At 41.7% G+C, this 13,805-nt stretch overlaps 1 protein-coding gene across 2 annotated transcripts in view; it reads left to right on the forward strand.

Annotated features, from left to right (window-relative positions):
* The window catches only part of vps50 (VPS50 subunit of EARP/GARPII complex), a 90,598-nt gene that overhangs the window by 53,927 nt on the left and 22,866 nt on the right, over window positions 1-13,805 (forward strand). Inside the window, exons 18-23 of one of the 2 annotated variants that reach the window (XM_080484502.1) lie at window positions 147-332; window positions 1,798-1,916; window positions 3,517-3,623; window positions 4,765-4,886; window positions 8,391-8,468; window positions 8,907-8,987. In XM_080484502.1, the coding sequence (XP_080340628.1) occupies window positions 147-332; window positions 1,798-1,916; window positions 3,517-3,623; window positions 4,765-4,886; window positions 8,391-8,468; window positions 8,907-8,987 (693 nt within the window). The remainder of the gene's footprint in view (window positions 1-146; window positions 333-1,797; window positions 1,917-3,516; window positions 3,624-4,764; window positions 4,887-8,390; window positions 8,469-8,906; window positions 8,988-13,805) is intronic. The other variant, XM_080484503.1, reaches the window with a different exon arrangement.

Raw genomic sequence — 13,805 nt, forward strand, 5'->3', positions numbered from 1 at the left:
CTGTGAATATACATACGGACCGACACAGACAAAAAACACAATGACATGTTTGTGCTTGATAACCGTGACTAAGCTACCTCCCTCTTACGTGTGTTCCATGGGTTGACGTCTGTCTCGTGTTTGTCTCTGTGTCTTCTCTGATCCAGGAGTTCAAGTTTATGGGCCAGTGTCGATCTCCGTCCGTTTCCCCGAGCAGACAGACTGCGTCCTCGAGCAGCCCGGCCCAGGAGGAGCTGTCACTCTTCCAGCAGTTCGTACAAGAGGGAAACCCTTTTGAGATGCACATCGAGCACAAAGAGGAAGAGACGGAGGATGTACTAGCATCTAATGGAGTAAGTGTCTATAGATCAGAGTGGGCACACAAAATATTTGAAAGCTGCTCTGTGAAAATCCTTTGGTTGGTCAAAGAGTTAAAGGAAAGATAAGGTAAAGTTTAAACATTTAGTTTTTACAGTTATTAATAGAACAGTGTTAGGATTGTGTACTGTCCTCGTCTTCCTATCGACATTATTTACTCTGAACCAGTTTATACGGTCTTATATGGTACTCCCAATTATATAAGATTGACTAATAAGCAAGTCTATCTGTCGCGACGGAATGCCAAACAGGTTTATAAACAGCCAAGCTGATTTGGGACATAATCACTTTGGGTCATTAAGTGCTTTATTGCTGCACTCAAGCTGTCACCAGCAGGGCCATAACAAACTTTCCGAAAGCTGCAAGGCCAACAGTGCAAAACCTGCTGTAATTATTAAAGCTCTTTGACAAACTGTCTGACTTGTAATATAAGCTGTTAAAAAGGGAATGAATCACTGGGTAACTCCAGCACAGGGTTCAGGATGATCTGTAGTGCTGCATAGTATTCTGCAGAATTTCTGTCTTTTCTCTATTCCTTCGTTCTCAGTGTGTTGATATGATGTAGTTGAGCATGTAGTTTTAAAAATGTCCAACTAATTAGCACATTGCAATATTTTTGGAGTGAATTTTGCTTGTAGGTTTTCCGTGGCCACCACTTGGGTTTGATACATAAGTAAATGAATAGAAAGACTGGCGTCCCTTGCTTATCATTTAGTATGTGTAACTGCATCTTATGGCCTGCAGTGTATCTATATCAGGGTTTATTGGGATAGCTCAGCCACACATAGACACGATGATATTGAGAATATTGCTTTAAAGTCCAAAATTAAGAGTCCTAAATCACAAAAAAATTCCTTTGTAGGTGATTTACCAAAGGGAATTGTGTATTTCTTGCAGTACATTGAGAAGGATTTTACCAGGTGCCCCAGCACTCTGACTTTTCTACGCTGATAATGCTTTCGTTGCAGGTTCATCATCAAAACCAATTTTCCACTGTCTAGCATGTTGGGTTTATAGAGGCGTGAGGTTGGCTTGCCTTTAAGCTTATAATCCTTCCTATATGATACTTGTGTATCCTGAACATGCCTTTAACAACACAGAAAATATTGTCTTGTTTCAGGGGGGTTTATCTGAACTCTCCTCTGAGAGGTGAACACTTTGTGGTGAACTCGGACTCAGTGTTTGTTTTCAAGTGACTTTTGGATAGTTTGAGCTATGTATATTGCAGTTTTCATCTCGAGTCAGTATAACTATCATGGTATTTGGTAGATATTGCATTGAGGCATGCTACATGATTAACAGCAGTGACACGGTTGGCAATGGCACATTTCTTTTCAACATCGTCTCTGTTTTTCTCACTTCTCTTGTGTTTTATCTCTCCTGTGTGCCGGCACATTTTGTTGACTTCTGTCTGACCTTTTCACTCCCCCATTTCTCCAGTATGAGTCAGACGAGCTGGAGAAGAGTGTGTATCAGGATTACGACAGCGACAGTGATGTTCCCGAAGAGCTCAAGCAGGACTATGTTGATGAGCAGACCGGTGATGTTCCTCTGAAGAGGTCAGTTCCAAGTGGCGTCGGTACAGTTTTTCACGTCTCTGTTCAGACACACATGCCGACGGGATGCCAAGCACAGTTAAGCTTGTTCCAGTGTCAATCATTCCTACCTCCCTCAAAGAAACATTAATCGCTACATCTTCTTAATCGCTTTTTCCAACTTGGAGTTGTAGGGGGGGCTGGACCCAGCTGAGTATAGGAGCTAGGTGGCTGGGTGAAGGCAGGGTGGGCAATAACACACACTCCTATTCATGCTTATAGGACTCCAATCAATCTCAAAGAGAAAACCCACACATGCAGAGGGAGAACATGCATTAAAACCCCCCCCGAACCTGGACTTGAAGTTGGACTTGGTATTCATTTTGAGTCCAGAGTGCTAACCAATTCACACCCTTGCAGCCCTCATGCAAACATGACTTTAGAGTAAAGTCATGATCAAAGTTTGAAATTTCACCCAAGAGATCACATTTATGCTAATCACGGGTACCAAATAAAGTAATCCCTCCTCGAATCTCTATTTTAGGGGCATTCGAAAAGGATGTGAAGTCATGCGTTACACCACTTTTCATGCCTCAAGCAATGGTAATTTTAGCTCACCCCTACCTCACCCTGCTAAGTAGGCAGAAAGCTTTTATAAGGCATTTTGTCTACCCATGAAAAATTTTCTTTCTTTTCCGCTCCCACCTACGTGATTGGTGAGTATTGAGAGATTAGTCGCTGTTTAAGGGTGAAGGCAATCATGCGCTCACCCGCATGTTGTGTAAAAGGATTCATTTTCCTTTGAAAGAAAACCGTGAATGCGGTTGAGAACCCTTTTGCGTTTTGCTTATTTTATAACTGACAACCATTGAATTATAACAGATTTACAATTTATGCACACTGTACCTATCTTATGCGGTTTCATAAATATCTGCATATATTTAGATGCTTGGTTCGTAGCACCATGAGACGTGTAAGTTTATCTCCCTTTGATCTGTGCCTGCATGTGAGCTGATCTCAAAATTTTAAATGGCTTTGTACTGGAATCATAACATGCAATATTATTACTTATGCTGTAGCTTCGAATGACCTGTTATGAGGATCCTATGTTGTCTTTAATAACTTATTAATGGCATTGTGATTGTGGTCACTGTCTCATTACTTCACTGCTTTGACGACAGCATTTTCGGTTTTCCCCCCTGAGTTTCCTTCCATCGTCTCCAGATTAATGAAGAGTTAGCCCGGAGTCACTAAAATGCTGATTTTCCGATCCTTTATGCGGGAATGACCAATGGTTAATTATTCAATAGCCCACATGGTCACATCTAAGAATTAGCTTGCCCATACAAAGTTTGGAGCCCATGAATTGAAAATAGATTTGTAATATAGCACAATGAGCTTAGTGTCAGGGGTGTGGCGGTCCAGGATCACCAGATCACAAGCGTCACCAGTGGGGTCCTCCTGCATTGTGTAATGGCTGCTAATTGATCTATTATCTGACTGAGACCCATGCTAAAGGTTTCGAACCCGTCCTGTCATCGCTGGGTATTACTCAAGTTAATTACTGAGTCTCTTTTCTCATGTTCCCGCCTCTCATCCCCCACCACCACCCTGCCTCCATCAGCGTGTCCCGGGAGACTATAAGAAGCAAGAAAAAGTCTGACTATAACCTTAATAAGACGAACGCACCGATTCTCACCAACACGACGCTCAACGTCATCCGGCTTGTTGGTAAGGCACGCACGCACGCGCACGCACACACACACACACACACACACACGACCTACTGTGGCCGCGTCAGGCCGTAGTGAGTCTCCTCTATGACCTGCTGAGATTTCCTTTTATGCATCAATTAAGCCCGCAAATGACTGCGATCTCCTCGCTCAAAGTCTGTGACTGAGACACACTAATAATGGTTAGCCTTCGCCCCGAACTCTGACCCTCTGTTTCTCTAAGAGGTGCTTACATGTCTTTGTGACGTGGTTCTGAAGACACGGAGACCTTTTCTCGGCAAAGCGTGTTCAGGGCTGATATGACCCTCATAATGGGACTTTCAGTGTGAATCATAATTATAGGAGCCAGTTAGCTTTTCTGTGTTGTGGCCTTGGTGTGCTGGTATAGTTTGGTATTTCTTTACACAATCTCTGGTTCAGCGGGAGGAAAAAAAAAAGTCTGTTTTCCCTTGAGACTACACAGCAAAGCTTTCCTACCCACACAGGGTAAAGTGGAGGTTTTTTTTTTCTTTTTTTACACGATAGGTACAATTGATTTATAGTATATTGTGGAGAAACTGGACAAAGTCGAAGTTTTATTCCACACAATCACATGTAATTCAGTCTCTGTAGCACTTTGATGGAGTTAGATTGGTCTCTGAGTCCTTGGTGCAGAATTTAAGTGTAAAGGCGTGAAAAATGAGAGTGTGTGAGCAATAGTGCTGTCTCAGTGGCAAAGCTGGTAAGATTGGGTTTAGGCTTTTTTTTTTTTTCTCTCTCTCTCTCTTTCACTCATCAGTTCTGAGTCAATGGTAACCCTGTTACACCCCTGTACCTCTGTAGTTATTGCTTTTACTACCTTTCAACCAAATTAAATCCTGGCAATTTGGATGCAAATGCAACACAGTCCTGCTTAAGTTCTTCCCTGAAGGATGTGGTGCCGTTGGAATTAATTTACTGTAGTTTATCTCTTTTAATCCGTGCAAATTTACTTAATCGTAGAAACTCTTCATTTGCTGTAAAGTGATGCCGGGTTTAAAAATGCCCCTTTTGGATAAAATCAAGATGGCAGGTAGTACTTGCTGTCGTTGCGATCAGAAACACACAAAGTGCACAATACATCTAAATGTTTTATTTGTGTTTATGTCCTTTCTGCACAGGGAAGTACATGCAGATGATGAACATTTTGAAGCCGATTGCCTTCGATGTCATTCACTGTGTTTCTCAGCTCTTTGACTACTACCTGTATGCCGTATACACCTTCTTTGGACGCAATGACATGGTACAGTATTTTAGTTTTTTCTCAATCATCGCACGTTTTCCGGTGTTGGCTTTGAAGAAATACTCGAACCCCTGTGATTGAATATCCATAGCAAATTTGCTTACTTTTGGCAGCAAAATGTTACAAAAGTTGTTTTAATGGGTATCTAAAGTGGTATTTGAACAACATAAATATTTAAATTAATATACAGTTTTAGCTTAAATTTTTCAATTATAGTGTTTACAATGATAACAAATAGCACAGGGCTTAAAGCACTCTTTTCTACGTTTTTTTAATTGAACTTGTGTATATGGAAGGGGTCTGCTATGACTTTAGTCACAGCAGTGGGTTTTGCAGCAGGCATGTGATCCAAATATTATCATCCACTTGCTGAAAATGATTTTTTTTTTTATCTAGAAAAGTGGTCTCCTAGCAGTAGGTCCTGATTGAACACTCTGACTCAACTCAGTCTGGCTGCTTTAATCAGAGAAAAAGTTTTTTGTCACATCGATTATGAGAATTGTTGGCCACTATTTGGATGAACCAAAGGATAAAATCCTATAACTGTGTCCTTTAGCAAACATATCAATCAGGGGCTTTATTGTTTTTAATCTCCAAATGGAATATATTTATATTTCCTATGGTTTAAATACTGAACATTTATTCAGTTGTTTTATTAAGCCCCTGCTTTACAGCAGTTTTGGAAGCAAATGTGATTAAAATCTGAGATTATCTTGACAGTCGAAACGCATGGAGGCAGCGTTTTGTGGTGTAGAGCTTTAAACCGCCAATAATGAAAAGCAGCCTTCTCCGTTTCTGTCATTTTCCATCTATCTCTGTTTTTTAATAGAAATAGAAATATGAAATTGGATAAGATGGCAGGCTCCACTGTTTTCTAATATAAATAAAAATATAAAACTGGATAAAACAGCAGGCTCCACTGTTCGCTTCACATCTTATCTGTGTGCGGCTGTCCTTTATGGTGCCGCTGAGAATAAAGCTCGTCATTACCTCATTATACTAAATAAATACATGTGTTTTGGGGGTTGCTATGACAATGTTTTGTTGTTGTGATGACATAATTTTAATCCCATTCAGAGGAAGTTAATACAACTCCTTGATGTAAGTTGCAGATTACCATCTCTGTGGAGAGGGGCTCTTGGAATATTGCCTGGAGTTAATGTTATTTTTTTTAATGGTTATTATATGCCATACAGTGAGATGTGAAATACCCACTGCTCCCGTATTTTCTCTTTGTCAGTCTCCTCTGAACGATGCGTTCAGCCCTGTCCCTACAGTCAGTCTTAAAGGCTATGGTGCCATTTGCACCGTGCCTCACAGAGAGAAGAAAACGTCATTTCTGTCAGTATCACCCTTTGGGAAGTGGTAATGATGGCAACAAAATGACTTGTGTCCCGCAGAGGTGCAAGAGATAAAGAGGATGAGCGCTCTGTGAGGGCTTCTCCAAGTCAGATTATTGGCATGTTTGTGTGTGTCGAGGAGGGATGAGAAAAGGTGACACTCTGGTTGGGAGTTGCTAAGTTGTCAGCGTGCTGCTTTTCTTATGCGTCGAACCATTGCGGTCCCTGTACAGTATGTAAATGAGAAACATTTTCTCTTTACTTAATTTCAGTATCCATTTCATTTGAAGCGCTCTCCTCCATTTGACACATACAGTTTCACCGGATGTCACTTATGTCAGTCAGACGTGCTTTTCCCTCTGTTAATTTAATGTAGTTTGCCACATCTTTAATCGAATTTGTTCTGCTCTTTTCACTTGGCATCGCTTATTCGTCATCCCTCCTGCTTTTAGCTCACCTTTTTCCCCCAGCCACGTTGCAGCTGTAACTTTCACGTCAGCTTTTTATCCGCAGTACCTCGGGTCCTGGAAAGCATCGTTCCATGAGCCCGCCTATTGTATTAATAGTCTCATGCAAAGAGACTGAAAGCAAAATGCAAATGTCTCCATGAATCTTTAAAAAGCTTCTTGAAATTGCTATGCACATATGCCGGTTGTTTTGACCTAGGATCTGATCTCTTCACACTGCTGGAATCAGGATGGAGCTCCTTGACGTCTTCTCTTGAAAAGTAATGGGTGGCATTAATATTCAAAAGGGTAAATATGCCCATTATCTATGTGTATTAGCCCTGTATTTCACAGATTCTCTGCAGCCATTACTAACCAGGCTTTCAAACTGCGGGGACCAGGAGAGGAAGATTTACCAACACAACATTTTGGAGTGATCAATGCTTATAAATTATGGAAACCTGCACCACATAGGAATAACCTGGAGGTTTCATTCAAGTGACTATTCAACAGAGACAGATGAGACATACCTTCTGGGGAGAGAAAATAAAGAGAGAAAGATGGAGGGATGATGAAGATGGAAGAATATGTACTCCAGTTTGAAATATGAGAAGAGAGAATCTGCTGACTGAAACAATGAGGCAGGAAAAAGGGGGCTAAGGCAGCTGGATGGGAAGAGCACATCAGGAGAGTATCTGACACCCGAATAGATGGCTTCTTTGAAAAATTAGCAACGGCACAAGAAAAAGTTATTTTTCTTCCTCAACTTCTGACTCCCACGGACAGCTCCTCGTGCTGGATGTTATTTATCTTTTTTGCACATGTGCAGTTTATATATGGATCAGAGTTCTCCTGGAAGAGCATCAATAATAAGTTTCTAGTGATCAGGCTGGAAAATGTCTGGCTTTTACATTAAGTGGTACATTTTATCAGCCGACTCCTCACTGATCAACCATCCAGTCTTCTCCTATATTCGTTTTAACTTACATTGGGTGACACCGGGGGGGTGGGGGGGGGTGGGGTGCTGACGCCTGCTGACTATGGACTGGTAATGTCCACAATGGATAAACACTCATGATCACACCGACAGGCAACTTGCAACTCCCACACAGATAGGCTCCCAAGTCGGAAATCAAATAAGGAATACTCTTTACTGTGAGGCGAGAGGACTAACCACTACATCACCTGCTGTACAGCCCTTTGAAAGATGACACTATGATCAATGTGAACTTCATGGGAGTTGTTTGTAAAACTTTTTTAGCAACACAGGGTGTGCTTGTATCCTCATAACTTCATGGAGAATTAAAGAAATGCCCGTCTGTTGGGCGAGAATGCTCAGAATGCACTCCCTCATGTGACTTATACAGCACCTTCAGAATATCATTAGTAAATGTGATGTGTGAGCTCCTGAGGAAGATGGATACGGCTTTACCTGACCTGGCTGATCAGCAGTTTCTAGTTTGTGAGACTTTTTCTGGTCTTTAGTCAAAGCCTATTTAAATGCGAGTCAGGAATAGTGTAGAGTGTGCAAGAGTAATGGCCCACTCATTACTGCCATTAATCCAATGCTGTTTGTTACCTTGTTTATTTGCTTCTTCTTTTTTTTCTGGGGGGGGGGGGGGGTTCTATCACACTCCCTCCAGAGTTTTACTTCTTGATTTTGAGATATTTGCTTCTTGTTTTTTTTTTCCTTTCTGCTGTCCATTCATCTTCCATAGCCTGTCCCAAGCCCATCTTTGCCAACTCATGGTGGCAGAGAGATGGGTACAGCCAGGGTTGTGGGCCCTGCTTGCCTGGTAAGAGTACAAACTGAAGTGTTGAGATTTATAGATTATTCTGTACTGGCTTGTGAGTACAGAATACTAGTCAACATGCATGATGTTTTGATTTTAAAGTGCCTCAGCCTTGACTGACATCCAGCTCATCTCAAAGTGATTTTCGAGGCATTTAGGTTTTGAGTTTGCTGTGTTATTACCCTCTCCACTCTCCTCTGTTCTCCCGGCTCCGTTCTGTCATCTACTGTAGACGCTGTAATTGTGTCATTTTCATGTCTGTTCTTCCCCGTTACTGCCCCGCTCTTTAGAATTAAAGTCGTCTACAAGCAGAAAGTAAAGATTCCCTTGTCTCCGACTGCGTGAGAGGAGAGCAGATGTGTGCATTCACACACAAGTGAAGTGTGTGTTCTTAGAAGTGGGAGTGTAGACGCTAAACTCTCTGTGTATGTGTGTCTACAGTATGAGTCATCAGGTCTGGGCCTTATCAGCAGCAGACTGCGAACCACACTGAACCGAATCCAGGAGAGCCTCATTGATATGGTAAGACTGTGTGTCTCACTGTCTTTCTTCTTCCCCACCTTCTTCCTCCTCTTGCTGTCGCTTCCTTCTGCTTTCTCTTTTGCTTGTTACCCCATCGCCCTTCTCATTATCTGACACAAACATGCTCTCTGCTCTCCATACTCCCCTGTCGTTTCGCACCTCTCTCCTCTTTATGTCTCTCCCTTCAGATTTTCGTACATCCACTCTCTCCATCCCGACTGCACTGCATGTGTGGCTGGAAGCCGGTGTGCCCTCAAAATGCATTACAGGCCATCATTATCTGCCCAGTGGTCACCTAAACGCATACACACACACCTCTCTCTGTTTTAAATGGACCGAGAAAGGTGAATGTGGGTGACTCCATTATGGCTCTCAAGCGCTGCTCCCTTCTACATTACATGATGACAATTAGTGTGATGGAGTCCACACTTTCCTCTTTTTGTCAGACAGTGTATCTTTCTACAGCTTTTTTCTGAAATGGTGAAACACGTGTCTTTCCACAGCTCAGCCCTGAATTTGTTTCCATAACTTAGAGCCTTCTTGGATAGTTTGTCAAATAAACCACACATGGATTTTGATCTGGACTCAGTCTACAGTGGCATGAATATTCTTTTATTCAGTGGGTTGTTTCCTTGGAGAACAATCGTGGTAGAAGTGTGAGCGAATGGCTCACTGAGCTCATATAGTCATCCTTTCGATTCAAATTTAAATGCGAATACCAAGCCCCTTTTCATTCACTTCAAAATCGTATCCATTATTTGCATACATCAATTGTTGGGAATTAAGATGTTTTTGTGATCCAGCCTTATTAACCAGACTACAATTTAGTCCCTTTACTTAGGAAACAATAACGTTCAGAGTTGCTTTATTGGATGATAAACATCAGTTAGATTTGTTATTCATATGTCATAAGTGTGAGTCATGATACTGCACCAACTCTGAAAATGAAAGTAGGACATTGCATTCTTCCTGAATAACATTTTATTTATTTTTTTTAATTTTGAGCCTTTGGAGCTTTTCCACCTTTTACTCAATTTCATTCATTCATCCTTCATTTCTGTGCTTTTATTGACAGAGACAGACACAGTGAGGTTAAAAGACTAAAAAATAAAACGACTGTGATTGTGACTAACCGTGTACAGCACATATCATTTAACAATAAAAAGCAACAAGTGGAGAGTAGACCTAATATTCCTGTGACTTTTACTGCCTGCAATACTTTATGGGGTTGATGTTGTCAGTCTCGCCTCCAAAGCACGAATGTGAAGAAGATAAAAGATGGCCACGGGAGTGAATTGTTTTCCATCTAGCATCACTTTTGCGTGCAGTTTTTCACAGTAGACGGCACACAGCGTCCACAGCGCCGTTTCAACAAAAGCATTTATTTGACTGTGAAACATAAAGGTATTGTGCCGTGATAGCAGTGTCATCTACTTGCCTGTAATGTTTCAAGCTGAGCAATTCTGTGCTGTTTTAAGAAGACATTAAAAAAAAAAAAAAAAAACATAAAGGCAGATGGAGGAAAACAAATGAGTTTGTTTTCTTCCGTCAGGGGGCACTATAGCAGATATTTGCACATTAGTGATTTTCAGGGGAAGTTTTGAGTTGTCTTTATCTGGGACAGTTTACACACAGAGAAATACCAGCAACAGAAGAGGGGGATCCATATATCCATTTTTGAGTTGAAAACAACATAACCTATGCAACTTTGTGCCTGACTAAATGCTGCTTTATACCGCCTCAAGCTTTGCAACTACAAACGTCATCCCTCTCTAATATATGACGAGGTCTGTTTTTTCTCATATGCAAAACTATTTTAGCTCATCTCAATAAATCATTTCATTTTGGGAAAAATGCCGTGTTTTCCAAACTTCTACAGGAGTGCATATTTCTTTTTTTCAGCTTTGTCTTGCATTTCTTTTGCTCTTCTGCGTTTCACATTATGACCCGCATGCATAAATCTAGCCTACGCACGGGCCAGAGTTGATGTAAATTGTCATCTATTTATTACAATTTATTCCACGGTTCTCTTAGATGTATAAATCCGTTTTTTATTTTGAACTACTTAACTTCAATATGCGGTAAAAAAAAAGAAAGTGTGCATGCATTTACTGAGAGTACAGGAACTTCTCCACCTGCATACAAATCCACACTCTCACACACTCCAGAGATTGCGACAGGATAGACCTCATTTGTAAACAGATTATAAAGTTAATTGCACACCGCATGTCAATTGAACTGCCGAACCCTTGTGGTTTTATTCCTCCGCTTTGGCGTCGCGACTGTTTGATTCCAAAACCAATGTGCTGGTAATGACTCCGAGTCCCACGTGAACGCCGGCGAGCTTCCATCTCATCTGGTCTCAGGTACAGAGCCGCTTCGCTTCAAACTGGGAGCTCCGCCGGGGAAAGGAAAAAGATCATCCCTTAGTTTATGTTTTCTCTCCCTGTCTGAGATATTCTTGATTAGCTTTCGGAAATGCTCTCGGTTGCCTTAGTTTGACAGTTTCTATTTTAATCTCACTCACTGTGGATTTTATATAATTCATTTAACCTGCTTGGAAAGTTGCAATTTCCAGCAGAAACTTCAGAGAGGCTTCATTGTGATCTCAAGGAACTGTTTTTACACAATATTTAATCACATGTTAAGTTCTAACATGAAAGGATGGAAGAGTAATTTGTGCAAATATTCAGATTTGCTTATAAACTCCTCTTTAAAAAAAAAAAAAAAAAAGAAATCTGTGATAGTGCGTGGGACAAGTCAAATGGTTTTTGCCAGATCAAAATATTGCCCTGAATTTGGTCTTCAGCCATATTTATGCTGTCAGGAAAGTTCAGCTGTGACAGCTGTGGAGCGCCCCTGCTTCAAGCAACTTTGTGATGAGAGCTGACAAAGGCCAACCGTCACAGTGAAGTGAGAGAAAAACCACCTTTGCTTCACTGGCCTTTCACTCTCAAACTGCCAGGATTTTATCTTTCTATCAGTCTGTTCGTTCCTCAGACTTCGACAGACTTTCTCTTGATTTTTGGGTTTTCCTTTCATTCCTCCTCCTCCTGTTTGTCCTATCACTTCCTTCTCTTTCAGCAAGCCGTATGAATGATGACACGCCTCTCAGCTCTCGACACAAACAACAGCCATTATTGTATTATTGACATTTCTGACTGATTATACATTGGCTTGCCTATATGTGTCTATATTTCACTGTCAGCCGAGGCATGAAGAGGAGGTCTTGCGGCTCGATATTAAGCTTGTTTTTTGTTGGTTTTTTTTACGTTGAATACAGTACTCACGGTTGTTTGTAGAGTTGATTTGATAGACGCATGTTTGTTTTGTGTGTCCTTGTGCCTGATTATGGTCCCTTAACTTTGGCAGGTGTTCAGGACAACTCTTCACGATACACAGAACGCTCGCTGGGAGCCTCGTTTCATGCTTAGTCCCAAACAATTGTTGAAGAAGCATGAACACGAGAGTTAGTGATCCTCTTATTATAATGATTGATAATCAAAATCTGGCCACATCAAATGGACACCAGCACAGGTGACTGAAAAGCACGTTAGGAATATTGAGATTCACTCTGTTGTTGTTCAATTTATTTGCACTTCATGACTCCACTGGTAATGGGAGGGACTGTAATCTTCTTTTGTGTAGGACCAGTTGGCCAGTGGCAGCCCCGTGTGAAGTAGAATTCAGGATTTTTCCGGCTGCACACAGCAGTCAGAAGGCGGGAAATTTCTGTTTGGCACCAGTCCTTTGGCAATTATGATCCCTGCAGAAACGAGGCAAAAACGGACTCTGCGAGTCACCAAAACACATACCGAGACTTTCGGAAACCCCACAAACAAACGAGCACATTTCCAATTTGAAGTCCGGCTGCATGTCATCTGACAGGGAACGCTGTCCGTTCACTTTTCACGCTCTCCTCCCGTCTGTCTTCCAGTATCAGTGTGATAATCCCCAAGCATGTGTTGTGTTTGTGGTTCACCACACTGCCTCGGCACGCTGGCATGTTGCCTCTCACTAGGGGAATGAACACATTCCCATTTTCTATCGCACACACTGAATGCACGCTGAACCCCACGATTTGATTAAAGTATCTCACGAGTGCTCGCCACTGTCGACACCGGTCTCTTTACTGTGGCCTGGTGTTTCGCTCGGTGAATGGCTCCGTGGTCCAGTCCAGAGGGATCTGCCATTTGACAGGGGCTATGGATCATAATTAATCGCTGTGGTGTGACTGCTTGCTCTGTACACTTCATCAATTGGCCCAGCTTCAGGTCATGCTTCTCCGCTGTAATGAGGAGACACTTTATCCCTTTCGATACAGTAGCTCAGCTCTTTTGCCTGCAGCAATTCTTCAGTTTGTTTTTTTGCCGGTGAGTCATCACATCTCCCGCTATGACGGACATGGCGAGAAACACAATAACACACTTTACTTTTAAACCCAGTGTTCATTCTTTTTAGCTCGTACATCTTGGTCATCTCTGTTCATTCATAGCTGCAGTTTGACTGGTGGAACTTTCTCCAAATACTAGAAACCATCACGGAAACATTTCAACAGCGGGATCGGAGACTAAATTTTGTTATCCTGTTATTTTTTCACACCTCAAAAACACCTCGATCGGGCGGGGGACTTTTGATATATATTCAGGAACTTTAAAAGGCTGGGTCTGCAGTGTTGGATATATGTGATTAGTCGACTACATGCTGTTTGTTTTCCACCAACCATGTAAAAAAAAAAAAAACTCGTCAGACTGTAAATGGCTGAAAACAGCTGAAAAGTATTTTGGGGGGAATTTGGATCAACTTTGAAGCGAGAGC

The sequence above is a fragment of the Lipophrys pholis genome, assembly GCF_963383615.2.
Source record: "Lipophrys pholis genome assembly, chromosome: 17".
NCBI lineage: Eukaryota > Metazoa > Chordata > Actinopteri > Blenniiformes > Blenniidae > Lipophrys > Lipophrys pholis.